General features: G+C 35.1%; 1 protein-coding gene across 2 annotated transcripts; it reads left to right on the top strand.

Annotated features, from left to right (window-relative positions):
- Positions 1 to 446: 446 nt before the first annotated feature.
- On the top strand, positions 447 to 5191 carry LOC148598628 (uncharacterized). 2 transcript variants are annotated; one of them, XM_088561968.1, is made up of 2 exons: positions 447 to 542; positions 2223 to 5191. In XM_088561968.1, exon 2 carries the CDS (start codon positions 2229 to 2231, stop codon positions 3873 to 3875), a length of 1647 nt encoding a protein of 548 aa, XP_088418094.1. In that variant the 5' UTR covers positions 447 to 542; positions 2223 to 2228; the 3' UTR covers positions 3876 to 5191. The 2 variants fall into 2 exon arrangements, with proteins under 2 accessions (XP_088418094.1, XP_088418095.1); XM_088561969.1 differs by lacking the exon at positions 447 to 542 and adding an exon at positions 1236 to 1308.
- The last annotated feature ends 18169 nt before the right edge of the window (positions 5192 to 23360 follow it).

Raw genomic sequence — 23360 nt, 5'->3', positions numbered from 1 at the left:
TAATTTCTTTTTACTATTACACAGGCAAATGTGCCACACATGAGAATAATATGGTTTGCATCATCTGATTATCATATAAGTCGAGCACCAAATGATAATCATATGTTTCGGTAAACATATGATTGTCGCATGGTTATCATATGATAATCATATGTTTTTCACAAACATATGATTATCATATGTTTTTAAGCCAAAATTACCATATGAGAATCATATGATAATCAAATGACTCTCATATGTTCAATATCATATGATTTTCATATGATTACCATATGATTATCATTTGAATCAAGCACCATATGATTATCATATGTGGCACGTTTGGCTGTGTACATTTTAAACAAAATATCAAAAATCAAAATATGTAAGTTTTTCACCCATGCTTTACATTTTACATGATTATTACATGAAGAGTTATTCAATGGGCTTTTTAACAAGTACACAAGGAAATATGAAAATGATATAAGGAAATAATTTGTCACTGATATTATCGCTTCATGTACATGGAAAAACCTCATATGTTTCATTGATTCAGGATACTGGTAAGAAAAGAAGAAATGTTTTAACTTGTCTTCTTTCTTTTATCATTATGTCTGCTCAATTAAGACAGAAGTTTCAAAATTGTATGTAGTATGAATATTCAGATCATGTAAAAATCTATAAAGTAAGGTTGTTGACTCTAAACATAATCCATAAAGTAGTCGTGTCCTGGTATTATTAATAATTTTACCATGAAACCATATAACAAATTTGCATTTTCGGACTCCATTTATCAAATTATAATGATTATTCTCCTAATAATACAAGAGGCTCTAGGACGCTTACCTGATATATTCATATACATATTTTAATAAATAAGATTAAAGAATCCTAAAAAGACTAATGTAACGATCTAGGCCAAAATGGAAACCTTGAGTCCTTTAGATTAAATAAACTTTTCTCACTGACAATGTGTTTGTTTTCTTACATTTATCTCTTTTAATGTTCGGAGTTACAAATTCGACAGCAATGCCTCATACAAGGTATTTCCATACTACTTAGGCCCTAAACAAAATGTTTTAGTTTGTATCTTTACGTTTTAATTTGCTCACAGATAGTGATATATATGCTGCCTAGCGTCCATTCTCTTTGATCACGATTTATATTTCCTGATACTTCACAGAGTATAAAAAATGCACGAATACGGTGATCGTATCCAATGAGAAAGTGTATGATGGCGTATAAAGGTCTTCACTAGCTAGCTCTGACGGGACTCTATATTTAAGTAAAGAAATTCCCACGGCAAAAGAATAATGACAGTTCTTTAAGGTCAAACTAAATAGAATAGTGACAAAATCACACAAAGACTTTATTTTATTTGAACTCTAAAACTTAAGTATATCTGTTTGGATCTGAAATTTTCTTATGGTGCATTCCTCGAAGGTCTTTCGGACTGTTTTTGTGTTATTACCAATATTAGGAACCAAACTGGATCAAAAACATATTTCCTGGTTTCCAAGCAACATTTTGTACATATTTCTATGAAACTGTATTCCGATGTTCCATACCATACTTATATGTCTAGTGATATAGTCGTCGTCTCGACTACAGAAGGTTGTGGCTTCAATAGCCGACGAAGTAATATCGAATGCTTACCCTACCGGTGCACCTGGTCCAGGCTCCCATTTTTTAAGGGAGTCCGAGTTGTTCATTGGTTTTTATTACTTTGTATGTATAATTTTAGTTACTTTATGTTCTTTGTTGTGTATGTCTGTTTTCCATGTCTGGTCACCGTCAAATAAAAAATCCTATTTTGAATCACGGTTTGTTCGATTGAGCAAACGATGCAAATATGAGCGATTGAGTACATGAAATATCTAACATATGTTGTTGATCAATTCATTCAATCTATACCACAAAATGGACGTTTTCATGCTGTTCACCATGAATTAATTATTAAGCCAAAAGTTAATAGAAGAAAAACATATAAAATGCATACGTTTGGGATTTTTAAGGCTATTTTTAATTTAATCAGAATCGTAAAACGCGTCTAAAATTTAATCACAAAGCCTTAAATGGCATGCTGTTAATTATCGTATCTGTTGTATACTAGGCATCTACGGTTACATAGAAACTCTGCTCTGTGAAGCATTTTAAGAAATATTCTTTGGTTAGGATAGTTAAGAAGTGGTTGCTAATATGCCAAAAACTTGAAATTAAAAATATTTTCTTTAAATCATCAGATAAAGATGTCATCCAAAAACTGTAGTGTCTGTTTATTACAACAATTAAAAAGTGCACCAAAGACGTGGTGTCCTCTGTGTGAAGAGTGTCTCTGTTTATCCTGCAGCAAACATCATGAAGTGCAAAATGCAACAAGGGACCATACCACCATCTCCTTTGAGGATTACAACAAGTTACCTCCCTTTATACTTAACGTTAAACTTACTTGTGAAGAGCATAAGGAAAAGTACCAATATTATTGTAGGTCACATGATTGTCCTGTCTGTAGAAAATGCTTATTTGAATCACACAAAAAATGTGAAGACACTCCTGATATTAATAATGTTAGCCATAATATAAAAAAATCAGCTATTTTTGAAGATAAATGGAGAGATTTGGAGGAAATACATCAAATATTCCTTACGGCTTTAAAGAAAATAGAAGAAAATCTTGGTGACCTGAAGGAAAAAAGAAAAGAAATAACCACAAAAGTAATAGAAAGAACACAGAGACTAATGGGCCAATTGAAAGAACTTGAAAACAAAACACTTTTAGAAATAGATTCAGCCATAAATGAACAGTCAAATGAAATTGAAGGCACCATTAAAGTCCTGAAATCTAAAGAACAAAATCTTGCAGAAATGTTAGAGCAAAAAGTGTTGATAATGAAACATGCATCAAATTTCCAAACATTCATTGGCATCAAAGAAATGGAGAGAGAAGTAAAAGATTCAGAGGACACCATGAAAAAATTATCTGACAGAGGAGCTATTAACCATATTGATTTTCAAGTTGAGGAAAATGATATAGTAGAAGACACAATTTTCGGATTGAAATCGTTCGGCAACATTAAGATATCAAAAGAAAAGAAAACATTATCAATCGACAGACCAAACACAGCGCAGAAGATGGTACAGAACATATTTCCTAAACAACTTACACTGAAACAAGAATTTGCATTAGGTGAAGATAAATACTATGGTTGTTGTACTATGCCAAACGGACTAATGGTCTTTGCTTGTTTTCAAAATAAAGAAGTTAACATAGTAAAACCTGATGGATCATTTAAATCGTCAGTTAAATTGATAGGAAATGTAAGGGATATAACAACAATCAATGAAAATCATGTTGCTGTTTCTATTAGAAAATCAAACATTATCTTCATCATAGATATTAACAACAGTAAAATCATAAAAACACTGAAAACAGAAAACGAGGTTAGTGGATTGACACATTACCATGATAACATTGTATTCTGTGTACCTAAGAAAGGTATAATGTTAATTAATATGGACACTGAGAGAATTGATAAAGTATGTGATGATGAGTTTGTTGGTGTTGTATCACGTATAGACACTGATGGAAGTAGAATATGCTATACAAGATATGGTATGGACAAAATAGCGGTCCTGGATTACGACTACAGGGTTATCTTTACATTTACAAATGAGAATCTGTCAGGCCCAATAGGTATTTCAATGGACCAACATCAGAATATGTTTGTTATTTGTAATGCATTATTACTTATTTCAAGAGATGGAGATATGAGTGAAGTTCTCCTTAGTTTGGGTGATACGTTGTTTTCTCCTATGGCAGTACATTATGATAAAGAAAATGGGGAGTTACTAATAGTTGACGGTAACCATGTGGTTAGAAAATATAATGTGTCATAAATTTTGGCACCTTTGGTAAATGCTGTTTACTTCTGGAGTGTTTCATTTGCCCTATTACCATTATCCTGTCAACTAATTTGTACTTTAGAAAAACATTGAAACCCATTAATCTTTTAATCTCAGTTTCCGCTATGTAGATTACGTATCGTTAAACAGTTCTAGTTTCGGATATTTTATTCATCGCATCTACCCCAAATAACTTGAGATTAAGAATATTATAGACACTGTTAAGTCAGCTTCATATCATGATCTACACTTTAAAGAAGGAAAACATCATGAACACGTGGATGGTCCATGAAATTTGTTCAACGTATTATAATTTTCCTTTCCTCTTTCGTCTACACTACACTTGACTTTTTATAAGCAATTTAGCAGTTTTTTTCTAGAAAAGCAGGGGATGCTTACCCTACCTGTACAACTGGTCCATGCTCCCAGCGTATAGTGGAGTCCCAGTCCTCATTTACTTTTGTTACTTTGTATGTCTTCTTTGTTGGGTGTTTCTGTTTTCCATGTCTGTTCTTTCTCAGTGGACGACATTCTGTTTATTTCTGCTAGAATCTCCGTTCCCCTGATTACTGTTATTGCAACTATTCTAAGTAAAATAACTATCATTTAAGGTCAATTTCAATATTCTAAAAGATTTATGTGATTACTTGAAAAACAGAGAACACCTTGCAATCACTTTTTTTTATTTTAGATATCAGATTTGGGTCACGTGATTGCAAAACGAAAGGCCCCGTGCAGGTCCAGGTGTTAAAAGAATAGGCCTGCAGCAGCGCTAAGCTTGTATAAAGCGACTAAATTGTGCTCAGAACCCTAGCCGGGGGCTAGGGCGCTCTGCCCACAGAGCAACTGGGATGTGTGCCCCAGATGGTGGAATCGGGTACCCCTGGCGTGTAACATGCTGGGGTTGTCAGGCGATAATATGGAAAACCAATCCGAAAACCATAGTTGTGCACCGTGTTGGAAAAGATGCCACATTCCTCGCACGTTGAAAAACTCTATTGTGGAATTCTTCCGGAGTAGGAACCATAGGGCTCCACCACAGGAGGCTAAATTGCCCGACCCTACCCACCTCTCCCTATTTCCAGTGGCAATCAAAATTTGTCGACCCCCCATTGTCCTTGTGTCCCATTCCTTTTTCATTTCATCATCATTTCATGTTCATTTTATCATCATTTTCATGTTCATCGTCTGAATATAGCTGAAATATTGCTGCTCGGACGTTAAACCCCAACAAACAAACAAACAAACAAAAATCCTACACCAGCAAATCTGTCAAACTTCCGAAGATTTCGAACAAAAGCTCGACGTACATGTTAACAAGCCAGACGAAGCTCTTGGAAAAATTTTGTTTCTAGTATTAAATCTCACACTCCCCTCAATAAAGTATGGAATTTTATTAGAAAAGTAAAAGGAAAATAAATTGAATTCTTCAGTGAAACACCTTAAAGTTGGTAATACCACTCTAACCACCGAAAAAGATATCACCAATAAGCTAGCCAAAACTTTCGCTAACATTCATCTTCAACTAACTACAAACCGGATTTTCAAATAATTATCTGCAGAAAAGACAAAATTACTCTTCAAGTCAAATAATGCTGTATCCTACAACTCGCAATTTTCTATAGAGGAAATAAAATCGTCACTGGCTAAAGCCCACGATACAGCTAGTGGGCTAGATAATATTCACGATTAAATTTTGAAACATCTTCCTGATCAATCTCTATATACACTTCTTGCATTAATGAATGAGGTATGGACTGCTGGTAACGTTCCGTCCATCTGGAAAACGGCTTCAGTTGTCCCTATCCCAAAACCAGGAAAGGATCATACGGATCCTTCAAATTATCGCCCGATCGCATTGACAAGCTGCGTCTGCAAGACAATGGAACGAATGGTCAATGATCGCCTTGTGTGGTTCCTTGAGAAGCACAACTTACTCTCTAATATTCAGTGTGGTTTTAGGCAAGGCAGAAGTACTCTTGACCATTTAGTCCGGTTTGAAACGCTCATCAGAAATGCATTTTCTAAAAATGAACACGTTGTGTCGATCTTTTTCGATTTAGAAAAAGCCTATGACACGACGTGGAAATGTGGTATTTTAAAAGATATATTTGATATGGGGTTGAAAGGAAGACTTCCCCTGTTCTTGTCTATTTTTTTGTCAGATCGTCATTTTAATGTAAGCGTAAATTTTCTGAGGAGAAGGAACAGGAAATGGGAGTTCCTCAGGGAAGTATTCTTTCTGTCACTCGTCACTCTCTTCAGTATTAAAATTAATAGTTTAGCCCAAGTTTTAAAGGACAATATTGACGGTTCCTTGTATGTAGACGACTTTTTGATCTGCTACAGGGGACAAAATATGAGTAATATTGAAAGGCAGTTACAAATTTGCCTCAAAAGAATTGAGAAATGGGCTTTGGAGAATGGGTTTAAGTTTTCTATATCTAAAACTGTTGGTATGCACTTTTGTCTGGAGACCAATGCAGTGACAAATGCCCTCCATGGGAGCTTCCACGCCCTTCTTTCATTTTTGATCGGCGTGAATATAAAAAGTTTGATACCAATCCATTATGTTTACAACAAAACTTTTCTGAAATTAAAGCAAATTATCCAGATTTTTCGACGGTGTATACAGATGGCTCAAAAGATGGCGATAGCGTTACATGTGCTGCTGTTCATGGTGACAGAACTGCAACTGAACGATTGCCATCGAACTCTTCCATATTCACAGCTGAAGCTCGAGTCGTCTTGTTAGCAATAAAATTGCTCCGTGCAGGTCCGGGTGTTAAAAGAACAGGCCTGCAGCAGCGCTAAGTATAATAGTGCTCAGAAACCTAGCCGGGGGCTAGACGCTCTGCCCACTGAGAAACTGGGTGGGTGCCCCAGGTGGTGGAATGGGGTACACCTGGCGTGTTACATGCTGGGGTTATCAGGATATAATACGGAAAACCTGACCGCAAACCATAGTGGTGCACCGTGTTGGGAAAGATGCCACGTTCCTCGCACGTTAAAGAACCCTGCTGTGGTATTCGATAGGAGAAGGAACCTTTGCGCTCCGCCACATGAGGCTAAATTGACCGACCTTACCCATCCCCCCTTTTTCCAGTGGAATCAAAATTTGTCGACCCTATTATCCTTGTGTCCCATCCTTTTTTTTTTCATTTCATGTTCATTTTATCATCCATTTTATGTTCATCGTCTGAATATAACTGAAATATTGCTGCTCGGACGTTAAACCCCAACAAACAAACAAACAAACCATTTTTAAATCTACCCAAAAGTTAATGTACATTTACATTCAAAAGCTATATTAACAGAATATTTATCATACATTAAAATTATTCTTAAATAAGACCAATATGAGCTTAAGAAAATATTTTCTTTAACACAAGATTTTCAAAAACAAGACAATTTATCAATTTGAATTTTCCTGCCAATTTTACTTGGTTAAAATCACTTGTAAATGGTAAAATATTTATGTGAGGGTTGATCAGATGAACTTAATCATACATTTTATGCTTCTAGACACATAACGCCAAAAAGTAAATTCCTTAAATGCAAATTTATTTGAGGCAATGATAAAAATTTTGTTCATTGAAAAATAACATATTTTCCATGTGCATATTGTTTGTTGCGCGAGGAGCAATAAAGAAAATATGTACATGGAAAATTTGTTGTTTTTCAATAGACAAATTTTTAATCATTGCCAATTCTTATAAATTTATTTTTTAAACATGAGAAAAGTAGCTCTCAATTTAACTGCCCCCCTGTGGATCGCTATCCTTGTCGTGGTAGGGGGGCTTGCGTGCCTCAGTGATCCTAAAGGCTATGCCAGCTGGAGTTCTTTCTCCTGGTAGGGTTACCCATGCTGGAAAGGTCAAAGGTTAGAGGCCAGACTAAAGCGATCCGAACATCAACCGTGGACCCGGTGTTTAAAATAAAAAGTGGGTTCACCTACTTGTTTGCCGTGAGTTGCAACCCGTGAGTTATTGTGGGCGAGGAGGTCCTAGTGGATGAAGGTCGTATCTAGACTCCAGTCGTGACGTAAGCCCCGTGTCATCGATGGCTGGATGATCGAGGATACGGCTGTATATGCCACTCGGCTCGTAGGTCATCTAAACAGGAGATCGGATGGACCCGGTTCGATCAATCGGCTGGTCACGCCATGCCCTTCAATTGTTTACCTGCTTTACTGGTGGCCTTTTGTTTGACTTTGACCAGAGACTTTGATCTTGCTTTTAATATTTTCATTACATTAAATGTTCTTGCCGTGATATGGCCCTGGTCGCCGAAACGGCATTAAACAACAACAATCAATCATTCAATCATATATTTTATTCATAGACTTCGGGAATTCGATGAAGAGATTGTTTTTCTCTGGGTACCCAGTCATGTTGGTATTCAGAGGAATTCAGTTGTAGACAGGGTTGCCAAAAAGGCATTAAATGAAATAATAAAGGACGTTAGTTTGCCATACACCGATTTTAGACCTTTAATAAGAAAATATATTTTGAAGATGTGGCAGGACCGATGGGACGGTCTTGAACACAACAAGCTCCATTCCGTAAAACACGATCTAGGCGTTCATCAATCCGGATCGGGCAATCGCAAACAGCAACTGGTCATGACTAGATGTCGCATTGGACATTCTGATTACACATCGCCATTTGCTTGTTGGTGATCCTCGACCTGAGTGTATCCCATGTGATTGCCCTTTCTCTATCAAACATTTTCTTCTAGATTGTGTGGATTTTGCCAACACCAGACAAAATTATTTTGACTGCGCCGATATGTTTCATTTGTTCAAGACCGTTTCATCTGAAAACATTATCGATTTCTAAATTGGATACCTTCCTTGATTTTTCAATATTTTAAATGTTTTATCGAAGTTATGTTTCTATATGTATTTTATGTCTTAGGTTCACCTTTTATGTACCTTTTAATATGTAAATAACTTTTTTGCTTTCATTTCATGATTTGATAAAGATATTTTGATCTTGCTTTTCATATTTTCATTTCATTAAATGTCCTTGCCGTGATATGGCCCTGGTCGCCGAAACGGCATTAAAAAACAACAGTCAATCAATCCTGTAGCAGAACATGGCTCCTTCTGTCAAATTCCACAAACATTGCATGCAGGGTTCTTTAACTTGCTAGAATCTGGCCTTTGAGGTATAGTATAATGTATTATGGAAAAATTTCATAGACAGCAATCATTATGTTTTTGCTTTACTGGTTATATTCAAATACAAATGACGCTTTTTGGCCCCTAATTCCAAACCGCTTGGACCTTGCTGCTCAGTCATTATCACTGACTTAGTCAATACCACTGTCCTGTGGGCAGTCTAAATATCACAATATTGATCAGTGTATCAACAACTATTATATAAATAATACCATGCCATAATATAACAGCATTTTTTCTGGTTGATGGGGACTCCTGGGTGTGACTCTGCAAATTTGAAGTATTAGTGTTTATTTTAACACTTTGACCTTTTTACCTTATTCATGTGGATGATTTTTTTAGGATATTACCTAAATACATTTTCTTGACATTCATTTGACCCGTGCAGGTCCGGGTGTTAAAAGAATAGGCCTGCAGCAGCGGTAAGCTTGTCGTAAAAGGCGACTAAATAGTGCTCAGAACCTTAGCCGGGGGCTAGAGCGCTCTGCCCACAGAGGATGTGTGCTCCAGGTGGTGGTGGAATGGGGTACCCTGGCGTGTTACATGCTGGGGTTGTCAGGCTATAATTCGGAAAACCTGACCGCAAACCATAGTGGTGCACCGTGTTGGGAAAGATGCCACATTCCTCGCACGTTAAAGAACCCTACTGTGGTATTCTCCCGGAGTAGGAACCATAGGGGATCCGCCACAGAAGGCTAAATTGACCGACCCTACCCACCCTTCCTATTTCCAGTGGCAATCAAAATTTTTTGACCCCATTGTCCTTGTGTCCCATCCTTTTTTTCATTTCATCATCATTTCATGTCCATTTTATCATCAATTTCAATTTCATCGTCTGAATATAGCTGAAATATTGCTGCTCGGACGTTAAACCCCAACAAATAAACAAACAAACAAACATGGACAGGTTAACAATGTTTGGTTTATTAAATCCGTGCTGGATGCATTTAATTGGTCTGTTGTATTGCTAATGCGTCTGCCGGAACTCACCAGTTTAACTGTTTGAATATATATTTTATTAATTTCCATTAAAAATATCACGTCTCAATAGAAAATATGTTTTCTATAATTTTCATGATTATTTTATAATGTTTTTGGGGTATTCTTTGGTATTCTTGGGTATTTCTATGGACCCCTGCTATGTGGATTAATCAGAAAATGATGTTTAGCTCACCGGGCCAATGGCCATGTGAGCTATTGCCATCACTTGGTGTCTGTCGTCGTTGTCGTCGTTAACAATTTTTTAAAACTCTTCTCATCTGACACCACTTGACCAATTGGAACCAAACTTGGTATGAATGTTCCTTGTGGTATCCGGCATAGAACTGATGTGGGATTTTTGATCCATCGAAAAACATGACCGCCGTTCATAAAAAAGAAGATAGGGGTCAGACAGTAGTTTTTCACATATATCTCCAAAACCATTAGGTTTAGTCAAGTTCGTACGGGGTAAAAGTGTTCAGCATGATGAAATCTATCTTCGGTCAAATTTTCATTTTGATATGTTAAGCCATGTTAAAGTTATTGCCCTTTTTCGACGTTTTTTGGCTATTTTGAATGTTATTTCTTTCAAAACTCTCCTCTGACACCACCTGACAAATTGGAACCAAACTTGGTATGAGTATTCCTTGGAGTACTGTGCATAGAACTAATGTGGGGATTTTTGTTCCATAGAAAAATATGGCCGCCATTACTAAAAATAGAACATAGGGTTCAGACAGTAGTTTTTCACATATATCTCCAAAACCGTTAGGTTTAGCCAAATTCTGACATGGGGTAAAAGTGTTCAGCATGATGAGATCTATCTTCGGTCAGATTTTCATTTTGATATGATAAGGTCTCACTAACCACTTCCGGGTCAAATGGTCACCCCCTATGTAGTACCAAAAACACACTAAACTTAGACATATGCATTGTAAGTGCATTATTTGTGTGTATTATGATTAAAAGTAGTCAAAATAAAGCCGAGAATGTATACTTTAAAATCATATATATAATTAACTACTAAAGTGTATGAATATTGTTCACATGTGTGAGTAATTTGCCTCCATGCTGTCAGTTAGCCGAACAGGTAAAAATGTGGATTTTCAGTATTATTTATTCAAGTAAATTTTGTGAAGAATTTATACAGTCATCGTACTATTAGCATATTGATTTTGGAAGCCTTATTTTCAAAGCTTTTTCCCCCCACTGGATCGCTGTCCTTGTCATGGTAGGAGGGCTTGCGTGCCTCAATGATTCTAAGAGCTGGAGTTCTTTCTCCTGGTAGGGTTACCCATGCTGGAAAGGTCAAAGGTTAGAGGCCAGACTAAAGCGCCATTGATAGATACGCTCTGTTTGAGTATGTCGTCTCTGGAATCCCTGATGTTATCTGCTGGAAATCCGTAGTCCTAGCATCGCCCGTGTTTGCACTCGGTGGCGGGTGGGGAACAGAGACGATGAAACTTATAAAAACATGGCGACAAAAAACGACGGGGAGTCCAATGTTTCTTATTAAAAAAAACGAAAAAGTGATGTCTGCAATTCTTCTGACGAAAGTGATAATAACTGGCCAAGATTTATTGTAATTTCTGTAAAAGATAAAGACAAAAATGTTAATGACCTTTCTCCTTTTTTAATACAGAAAACTATCAAGGGTGTAGCTGGTGAAGTTAAAGATACAAAGAAAATAAGATCGGGAATTTTAATTGAATGTCTCAGACCTGGCCAATCATCAAATTTGTTAAAATGATGTGGTTTCATCTGCACACAAGTCACTAAATCAGTCACAGGGTGTCCTTAAATACCGAGGTCGAGACCTCGACGCCTTGACTGATGAAGAGATCTGTGAGGAACTCAAATCACAAGGCGTTAAGTCAGTGAAAAGGTTTACTTCTCGACGTGCAGATGTAACCACACCAATGAGAACATTCCTGTTATCATTTAGTTCCACTTCAGTGCCATCTCATGTCTACATTGGTCCGTACAGGACAGCTGTCAGTCTGTATATTCCTAACCCACTTCGGGGTTTTAAATGCCAGAAGTTTGGGCATGGAAAAGGCCAGTGTAGAGCAAAACTGTTTTGTTTCCGATTGTCTGAAGAAGGACACGAGGAAATCGACTGCAAAAAAAATCTGAAATGCAGAAACTGAGGAAGCTTACATGTAATCATCTAAAGGTTGCCCTCTTTATAAAAAAGAAAAGATATTTTAAAGCTAAAAACTGAAAACAAAATTTCATATAGTGAAGCTCGCCAGAAGTGGTCCCTTTCCAATAATTTTCTTTCTTCCAAAACAAATCCTGTTGAAATATTCTGCACTCAAAGGTAGTAATGACGAAACTCACGATTCTACACATAAGAACAGATGTAAATTTGAAAGAGTGGAATTACAATAGATTATGATCGACCCCACACTATCGTTATTAAAAATACGTATCAATACGCAATATTTAGGGAAAAATCTGAATTCTGCATTCAAACGAATGCATATTTATTTTTTATCTTCTCAACGATTGAACCTCCATTTCCAGTGACTTTCAGATATACCAGTAACCAGTATCCCAAAATCAGTTTGTCGATAACCAGGTTAAAATAAGAACTTTGTACAGGGGATAATTACAACTGTGCAATACCTAACTCACAAATTTAGCTGTAGAGATGCAAAAAAAAACGTTAATTATAAGTTTTTAGTGATCGTCTGTCAAGCCTGCATTCTGCATCGGTTGTCCGAGTTGATCCGTTTCCGGTTCCGAAATTACGTTATCAGGAGAAGTAAACAAGTGAAAATCAACAGTTTTCGTGTTGTTTAAGGAAAAACTGTAGTATTTACTTTCCCATAGCCGACAATACTAACCTTTTCAAGTTTTTCAGCAATTTTTAATTAAAACTAGGGCTCAAAAACTATTTTTTGTTGAAGTACTTTCATTCAGAGATCGAAAAATCACGATGGGTATAGAGGTTGACCATCTTGTTTTTAACCACCATCAAAAGTTTGAAGGTCCCGGAAGTTTTGCATTTTTATGGTTCTGCACTCACTTGTAATATGCAATCTTTTAAAATTTCATAAACTATGCATTTTGAAGGATAAAAAAATAAACTTAATTTTTTTTAAACTTTAATCCTTTAAGAATCTGAGAGAGAAAAATCATCATTACAATCTTTGTCAGTACACCAATCTGTCCTTTCAAAGTTCTACTTCCTTTCATCTGAATAGGCTATACGATTGGTCAACCTAATGCAGGGAAATAAGTACTACTATTTCCCTTAATGTGGCGTCAGGCCTCGCCCAGAATTTTTTTACTGAAAAGAATTGAACATGAACAGTTTTAAATTATAAGACAATGAATACGGTGGGTGAGGCATGGCTCCTATTGATAAAACTGTAATAAAGGTGGCAATTTCAGCGATTTTCGTTGCAAACCCGACGTGCATGCGAATTTAGACACACGATGCTTTGTTTCACTTACCAATAACGGTCCTGAGAATTTATTAACGAACAAAACTAGTTCTAATTTGTCACAGATTGAAGTACTGGGTTTCTGGCTCTACTCATTTGCTGTGTTTTCACCATTTACAATAAAGACTTAAGGTTTAATTTTAACTCACCCATATAAAATGTTGCTATAAGTATATGTAAAAATTGTTTAATAATTTAATTTTTTGTTCAGTATTATATGACTTAAATAAGAATTAAATAATAATTTGAAAAAATTGTATTTTGATGAAATTTATTTTTAAAAAAATCAAAATTTTTAGTTATTTTTTTCTAATGATGAGGAAGCCTTTAATTCCCTAATTTACTTGCATTTTCAACAATTATCACACACTTAATGTTTGTGTTACGAGTAAAAGAAGAAGCCACACACTTCCTGACCAAGGGTGACAATACCCAGACATGATCTATTGTTTACATTTAATTTATGGTCATTACACATTGTAGAGGCTGCAGTACAGACCAAATGGCAACAATTGACAGATATATACATACATGTAGGTCCAATGAGATAATGCACGATCAACAGTTCCTGAATTTGTAGGAATAAAAAAATTATTCATGTTCCCAGACAAAACCATCAAATCAAATATCATATAATAATATTCCACTATATATAAGACTACAATGTATATATAATAATTAGCCCATCAAGAATTATTGTATTGTGACATTTTTCCTATTACTTTTTTACCTACCAAAATTGTGTGACCATTTTAATTTCCTGTGACTTTTTTCCTATCAAAAGTGTGACTTTTCTGGCATTTTATATTGTGACTTTTTTCCTACATTTAATTGACTACTTCCCTTCAAAATATATATTGTGACTTTTTTCCATTAACCTAATTTTTAAGTCTTAACTATTTTAATAAATCAATCTTTAATTCTTCTTTTACGGAGATGGGTTATTATAGTAAAATGATATAATACCAAATATATACACGTACAATAATTGGATGATAAGCAATTGAACTGTCACAAAATGTCAGTAGAAATCAAATAAATAGCCAATGAACTCATAAATTGAAGAAAATTCTAGACGATGTCATTATGAACTTTGAACAAAGTTTGATAAAACATTCAATGTCTAAGTGGGGAAATGCATAAATAAGATCAGAAGTATGTCCCATCAAAATATGCAAGAGTTTCTCTGGGTAGTTGTTGTATAAATCGTTAAAAAACAGGCAAATAGGAATTCCAAAGTCGTTGAGAATAATATCTCAGAACCAGTCACGTTTCTGAATTGATATATGACAAAATAACGTGAAGTGTCTTATAGTGTCATAGTACATACATCCACATTTACTGCAGCTTTTCGGGTCTGTCTGAGAAATGCAAGTTATGCCTTTCGCGAGAAAGTACGAGTTGGGTAAGTCCTTGTATGGTTTTGCCACTGTCCATCCTATGAAACTATTGTTGGTGCATGACTGCTTAAAGCGTACGAAGTCAGTACATTTATCCATCCGGTCACGTCGTTGCAACCGCGCTAACGATACAGTACTATTTCTCACAATACGTTTCCACTCATTTTTTTTTTTCAGAAACACACATTGCTTGATCGTACGAATCAGATAATGTTCAAGTTCATATTAAAAAATAGCAACAATGTCAGGAATGAATCCCAAAGTGTGTTCTGAATAAGATTAGAATCTCTGAATTCTTTTGAGAAAAATGTTCTTTGTCACAGTATCTGCAGAGAGTGAAACTAACTTCTGAAAGAACAGTAGCTTTTGGGTTTTTTACTTCGAAATATGATGTCATGCACACCTGGAAGAGATTCTACCATGTCTGATCAGGTTGTTTTCTGAAGCCACTGTATCCGTTTTAGAGTAAAATGTTGCAATTTCTGAAGCGCCTGCATGTCAGTAAGTGTCTGAGAGGTCCATAATATACTTACATATAGCACTGATGGAAGTACGACTTTCTGATACAACACCATATATTCCATAAAACATTTTTCGTCCTTTCTCGCACGCTTTTAACACAGATTCTTTCCGCTTAAGTTAAGGTTCGACGTAATAGTTACACCTAGGTGAGTCTTTACAGTCTTAATTTCAATTGATTCACGCTCAAGCTTCCATGTATAAGAAATGTCAGTCCATGGTCTACCCTGTCTGAAGATAAGAATATCAGTTTTTGTGCTACTAAATGCAAATTCCCACTTTATGGAGTATTCAAAACAAACATTAATGAGAGCCTGCAGAGCTCTCGGGGTCATAGCAAGAAGTGCAATATCATCTGCGAAAGCAGAATTACCACAATGTAAATAATCAGTGTTTAGTGCACAGTTAGAATCTTCCAACTTTGTGAGTAGAGAGTCAATATACAGTTTGTATAAGAAGGTTGAAAGGACACTCCCTGTTGCACGCCAGGTTTAACTTGAAACCTCTCAGACTGTTCATTGTTGGGACATCCTGCATTCAACATGCCTGTATAATTAACACATATTATTCGTAGAATTCTGCCTTTGACACCTAAGGCTTTCGATTTACTTATAAGGCCACTGTGCCAAACTGTATTGAATGCATTCTTAATATCTAAGAAACATGCAAACACAATATTGTTCTGTTCTAGCATCACCCTTATGAATTCAGTGCACGTAAATGATGCAGTCGTACAGTTAAGTCCCTTGGTAAAGCCTTGTTGCTGACGACAAGGAAATGGTTCACAATATAAGTCAGTCCAAGTAACAATTCGTTTATGAAGCACTGGCTAACAACGCAACTGGTCGATAGGAGTCACATTTGTAGGTAGGTTTGTTACCGCCCTTGTAAATCGGTACACTCAATGCTTCCTTCCAGCTTTCAGGTGTATAACCTATCAATGATATGGGGTTAAATAGTGGCACGATGGCTACGTGCAGCTTTTGTCATTAAATAATAACCACAGGTAAAATTTACCTGGACTTTGCTGGACAACTGACACTTCAGATATTAATTAGAATATTAAAAACATCAAGAAAGGTGTTAATTCTACAGGAGCTTAGAAGGAACAGGAAAAGAACAATAAAATGTTGTAAATGATTTCCTCTGCTATTGTTAAATTATTTTTTGGGTAACAAACTGTCTGGGTGAAAGACAATGACGTCAATCCTAAAACACATAAACTGGATTATGGAAAATTTCTTGTTATAACCACTTTTTACAACAAATTGTCAACAAGACAACTGTATAGTGTATAAATTGTAAGACAATTGTCAGTGCGTAGGCTCCAAGAATATGTACACACAGAGAGAAATGACTTAGAGAGGCAGACCAACCTGAAAGAGACTAGCCCACTACCCAACCAGACCTACCAGTTAATCCAGAGCCTGCCACCAAGAAACCAAGACTTCGGCAGTCAAGTATGAAATTACACATTATTTTAGCTGATCCCTTAACATCACGACACCTAGATGAACAAATTGCCGAGCTATTGTTTTGCTTGTAACCTACAATGCAGCATAGCAATATAGAAGGAGACCATCCAGGTGCTGAGACCACGCTACCAACCACCCAAATACAAGGACATTGGTGGCCACCTACTTGACAGCAGAAGTCTCAGTCGAGTTATAGGGGAAAGACGTTGACCTTATCCAAGACGGCTGGAGTAACATACACAACACATCAGTGATAGATAATAGCCTGCGACAACAAATCCTACTGGTAACCTCTCTAATTGTTGACACCCAGTTTGCTGTGTCCAAATCGCTGATTTAACCTATTTTGGTTCCTAAAACTGAATCTCAGTTTGCCTAGTCCAAATTGCCAATGCCTAAATTGTTGACTTTTCAATTTTGGTTTCAAAACCGAATTCTGCTCCGCCAAACCTATTCCCAAATTACCAACTCCTTTTGATTTCGGTTATTTAAAACAATATCTATTAGTATTACCCTATTCTGGGACAAGTATTACGTAAATACCGAAGTGTAGATTTTATTGCACTTTATTTTATGGTAAATAAATTTATCAACTTTCCAAACAGTCATTTAAAACTATTGAGAAATTTTGTATCAACAAAGACTTTTTTTAACAAAAGACATGATAATAATATGTGCTTCAAAGAGTAAGATTGAATGATAATTAATTGATTAAAGCAAATACAAATTAATTTACTTTTAATTAACTATGACAAGGAGGTATAAATACAGGTCCAGTATTCCAAATAACCAGAATAACAAAAACAACCCTGAATGTACCAACTATGCAATAGTTACGAAAGAAAGAGTGGTTGATTTACTACACAGTGGTTACAATTACTCCAAAGACAAGAGAAATACTGTTTGTGTGCAAAAATGGAAATATACTGTGAAAATATTATAATTCATGAATACCCATTTTCGTGGATTAGAGAAAACAAACAAGTTCGTGGATTTTTAAATTTGTAGTTTTGAGATTTTCAGTACAAATATCAATGGGAATCTGCTTTAAGTTGATAACCAAATTTCATGTTCTGGCTCACCCTCAAAAACCACGAAAATTGGTATCCTACCAACAATAGTTCTTTCACAGTACTGCTCAAGACTGTTCCGGACGAGCCCATACAACAAATTCAGATGGACATCAACTACTCAAAACCACTGACTATGACCATGAACAGACATGGAAGCTACCACACTAATTTTTTTATTAGCCCTTTGAAATGTCATTTCTGATTAAAAAATGCAAATAATCATAGGAATTGTTTAGAAACCAAAAACTAGAAGGAGGCGGCAATCATGGACAAATAGGCAAGATAAGTTTAACAGTTCATTTATGGTTTCAATATTCAGATGCATTGATGTACCTTTCTCATTAAAATTTAAGCCCTTTGAAATGTCCTTTTCCATAGAAAAAAGTACATGTATTAAGTATTGTAAATCAGGAATAAATATTCAGCAGTTTGGGAATCAGCTAATTGGCCTCAGCAGTCTGGGATTTGGCAATCTGGTATAAATTCTTCCTACTTCACGTCAGCCATCAGCATGGGAACCAAGAAAAAGACAGCTGCTTACTACACAACAATAGCACGGGACTCTATCAAAGAAGCTGCTGACCAATATCAATGTCAAGTCAGAGGCGTTGTTACAGACAACAACAAAGAGATGGTAGCCATGAAGCAGAACCTTGATGAGACCAACACGGACCTTACACTTTATGATTTCTCAGCCCATTGATTAAACCTACTTGGACAATGGATAAATTTATCCTATAGTTATGATCATGAATCGACGAAAGAAATTGCAATAATAAATAAATGGAAAAATGTGTCCCCTTAATCTTAATGAAAAAACTGAGTAATCGTTTTACATCATCGTTGCACAAAGTATACAGTTCCAATGAAGATATTGCTACAAGTAAATATAAACTGAATGAGCTGAAGTAATTAATTAGTTGAAAAGTATTTAGGGAAAATATTGATAGGAAGTATCAAAATTAAAAAATCTTAAATGGCTTTTGTACTATGGTACTATGTATCTATGTTTCTATTGATAGACAAAAACCTGAAAGGGATATTGCTTAATATTCATAACTACTTATTTACACAAGTTATGCAAGTTTTTTTCCTTTAAAGAGCAGTGATCAAGTACATTAATTGATGTATTTATATAGTAAGAACTGAAATTTTATAGATGACAAAGTGACTTAATGACATTTAGACACAAATGAACAATTTATTTATACAGTGCTACATACAACACTTTAGTGTCAGTCTCTTTTGGAATCAGACAGTAGGTGAAACATGTTATGAAAAAAAACATCATTTCTGTAGTGTAATTTGACTATTTGCACCATCAGAATCAAGGAAAATAGACAAGATTTTCCATATCATGCTGGTCCATTGAGTTACAATTTCAATGAAATGCACCGAAATTGAAAATTTCAAGGGCAGATCACTCTGTCGACAACCTCATTTTTTCTTAAAATTTAACATTCTGTTGAAAACATTCTCAGCAAAGCTAGTGATGTAGAGATTAAATTATGGTATTTACAAATAGAGAAAGTATCCTTGAGTGACATGGTAGGATTTTTTACAGGCATGTTTCTGATTTTTTTCCATTTTGCCCGATCCTTACGAACACTTACACTTAAATAGCAGAAACTCTGAAGTATAGTGATGACTTGCTTATCGTGTTGGAAGATATTTTTGTTTGTTGTTTATCATGCTTTAAATACTGAAAGGCATCAAGTGTTTAAAGGAAATTTCCTTTTTATCTTTTTTTACACCAAAAACTTCATAAGTTCATAACATGCTTCTTTGCTTATGGCAATCATGAATATGTCAAACCATGTACTCTACATTTCTACCGTGAAATGACAAATAGCAAAACGAATGTAGTCATTGAAATACACACAATATAGCTATTGTGGTTTTGATTTTCAATTCAGGGGCGGATCCAGGATTTGAGTTTGGGAGGGGTGGGGCGTTAATTGATTTAAATGGAGTGCAAATAAAGGCAAAAAAAATTATGGGGTGAAACTTGTAAAAAAAAAATTTCTTACCAATTTAGGGGGGGGGGGCGTATGCCCGGTACGCCAGTCCTTGTATCCGCGCCTGCAATTCATCAGTATTTTGGTACAGGATTTATGTTAGTTGTTCAGTTTACTTCTGTGTTTGTAAGGAATAGTATCATACCCTCAGTGTTCATTCTAGATTGTGCCATTGATGCACATCTAAAGTTTTATTTCAGTATATGCAATAAAGGTTAAAAGTAAAATTCACTTACTGAATGAACAAATAACTTCAGAACAAGACTTGTTTACTTATTAAAAGTACAACAATAATTATAACAGCCATAGTAGTTCAATTAAAGATGTAATGAACTCTCAAAAATTACTTCTTAATTTGCTATCAAAAGGGCCCTTGACCCTTCATTGTTAAACTCTGGAATGAACACTGTGCTCTTTATTATGGCAGAACTATTAAAACAAAGTATTTTTAAAATTTGGAATTATTTTGGATTTAAGATAATAAGAACAAAAATTATTTTATAAAACTTACTTCTACTAAGGGGGTTAGTCATGCCGTCTGTTAAAAAAAGGGGCGGGGGTATTAAGTTATCTTGCATTTTGGTATCCAACTAATCTTAAGCTAAGCCATGACAACGCGACTAACCCACTTAATAAGTAAGGAACGCCTAAACTGTATGATGAGATACACATTTGTTTACGTGTTGTCAACTTTATATTACTTGCTGTGGTTTTATAATTACATGTGGTCATTTGGTATTTACATTATGTAGGAACATCTTTACATTAAGTCGTTTTGTCTTTACGTTCTGCCATTTCGTCTTTACGTTCTGTCATTTCGTCTTTACGTTCTACGTTCTGTAATTTTGTCTATACGTTCTGTCGTTTTATGATTACGTTATGTCAACATATATTTACATTATGTGGATTTATCTTTACGTGCAGTGGTTTCCTTATAACGTGAGGTCGTTTCATCTTAACGTTATGTCGATCTCTAAATACTTCATGTGCATTTTCTTTTCTTTACGTGATGTGGTTTCTTGACGTGATGTGGAAAAAAATTTCATGATGACGTGTGACCCTGGAACTTTTCGAATCAGTCCGTAAAAGGCAAAATAGACGTCACAACGCCGATTAGAAAAATGCTGAACGAAATACACTTGGGTAGTCTATCCAGTCACCCTAGAGAGTTTATTCTATAGTAAAAAAAACTTATTTGTTATTTACGTTCAATATCATCACAATTGATACACCTGGGACTCTGTTGATGACTTGTGGCGATTGTCGTAGTCAGAATATATATTTTTTTTAATTCCAAAAACATGGGAATTTCGACTCCCGCGAAAATTTGCATAAATTCGACTCTACAAGTTATTGCGTAACTAAATTTATTTTCTACCTTAATAAACCACCAAAACTAATTTTTTAGAAAGAATTTACAAAAAAAAAAATAAAAAAAAAAAAAATAAATAAATAAAAATATTACCCCTACCCCTAGAAAACTGGTCACAGTATCAAACATAATTTTCATTCACAGCATACCGACACTGTGAAACTCATATTTTAGGCATTCATAATTAAGATAACGATTTACTCAACATATCTGATCAATTCAGGCGTTTGAATTTCTTTATGAATTTTCACTTTTTATGAAAAAAAAACACATTGTTGTCGCCTACGCTCTTGAAATTAGCAAATATGTTGGATGCATCGATAATGAAAGCAATCGCCCACAACATGCCCAGTGTACGCCGTTTATATGTTAAAAATTAACATTTTTGTTCATGTTGAGTTTTTTTTTTCATGGGTAGGGGTGGTAATTTTTGCACCAACTTAACTTGGAAAATTTCAAATATTAATTACCTGGCCGATTTGAAAGCTTAGACACTACTGTATCGCACAAAAGCTTGTTTAAACTACGGTATTCTGAAAAAAGATAATATGGGCTGACATAGGAGAAAATCTGAAATTCTGTAAATTCTACTTTTTACGATTTAATAGTAATTCTAACCCTATAAAAAAATCACACGCCTATATTGTTGAGATATTTTGGGCAAATAATTATCTTTTAAATTATGAATGCATAAAATATGAGTTTCACAGTGTGGGTATGCTGTGAATGAGAATTATGCTTGATACTGAGACCAGTTTTTTTTGGGGAAGGGGTTAAATTTTAAAACATTTAAAAAAAATCTTTCTTGAAAATCAGTTAATGGTGGTTTATTAATTCAGGAAATTTAAATTCTATCGAATGATTCAAAATTTGAGACTTTTTATTCGAGTAATATCTTGTAGAGTCGAAGTTATGCGACTTTGTACGGGTATATTGAAATTCCCATTTTTGCATTTTTTATTTTCATTATTATTATTATTATTATTATTTTTTTTTTTTTTTTTTTTTTTGGTTTTATAAATTCTGACCACGAAAATCACCACAAGTCATCAACAGAGTCCCAGGTGTATCAGTTGTGATAATATTGAACGTAAATAACAAATAAGCTTTTTTTACAATAGAATAAATACCCTAGGGTGACTGGATAGACTACCCAAGTGTATTTCGTTCAGCATTTTTCTAATCGGCGTTGTGACGTTTATTTTGCCTTTTACGGACTGATTTGAAGTTTACACCGGGTCGAAAAGTTCCGGAGTCACACGTCATCATGAAATTTGAAAAATGCACATAAAGTATTTAGAGATCGACATAACGTAAAGATGAAACGACCTCACGTTATAACAAAACCACTGCACGTAAAGATAAATCCACATAATGTAAATATATGTTGACATAACGTAATCATAAAACGACAGAACGTAAAGACAAAATTACAGAACGTAAAGACGAAATGACAGAACGTAAAGACGAAAAGGCAAAACGTAAAGACAAAACGACATAGTGTAAAGATGTTCCTACATAACGTAAATACAAAATGACCACATGTAATTATAAAACCACAGCAAGTAATATAAAGTTGACAACACGTAAACAAATGTGTATCTCATCAGACAGTTTAGGCGTTCCAAATTTTTGCACCTATAAACATGCAAAACAGCAGCTCGTTTCATATAAATTTGGATGCAAAACTCAACAATGAATAATCATAATTACAGTGTGAATAGATTTGTAATTATCATTAAAACGAAATGCAGACCTGTCCATATGACGGACAAAAACATACAAAACAAAATCAAAGTACCTATGTACTGAATCAATTTATATCGATCGTTTCGTTTTATACGCCTCAAATAATCGTCAAATTGCAAAAATGGGGATAAAAGGAAAATATGGAGACTGAATTCAAACGTATCTAGACATAAGCTTATTATTGTAAATGGTCAGGAAGGAACACAAACACACCAAATTATGTTGCAACAAGATTGAAGTCATCACTACAAA

This window comes from Perna viridis, chromosome 14, assembly GCF_037379345.1.
Source record: "Perna viridis isolate PV_CMFRI_1.1 ecotype Kerala chromosome 14, ASM3737934v1, whole genome shotgun sequence".
In the NCBI taxonomy this organism is placed as follows: Eukaryota; Metazoa; Mollusca; class Bivalvia; order Mytilida; family Mytilidae; genus Perna; species Perna viridis.
Note: the sequence above shows the minus strand (reverse complement) of the source record. Positions and strands in the feature narration are given on the sequence as shown.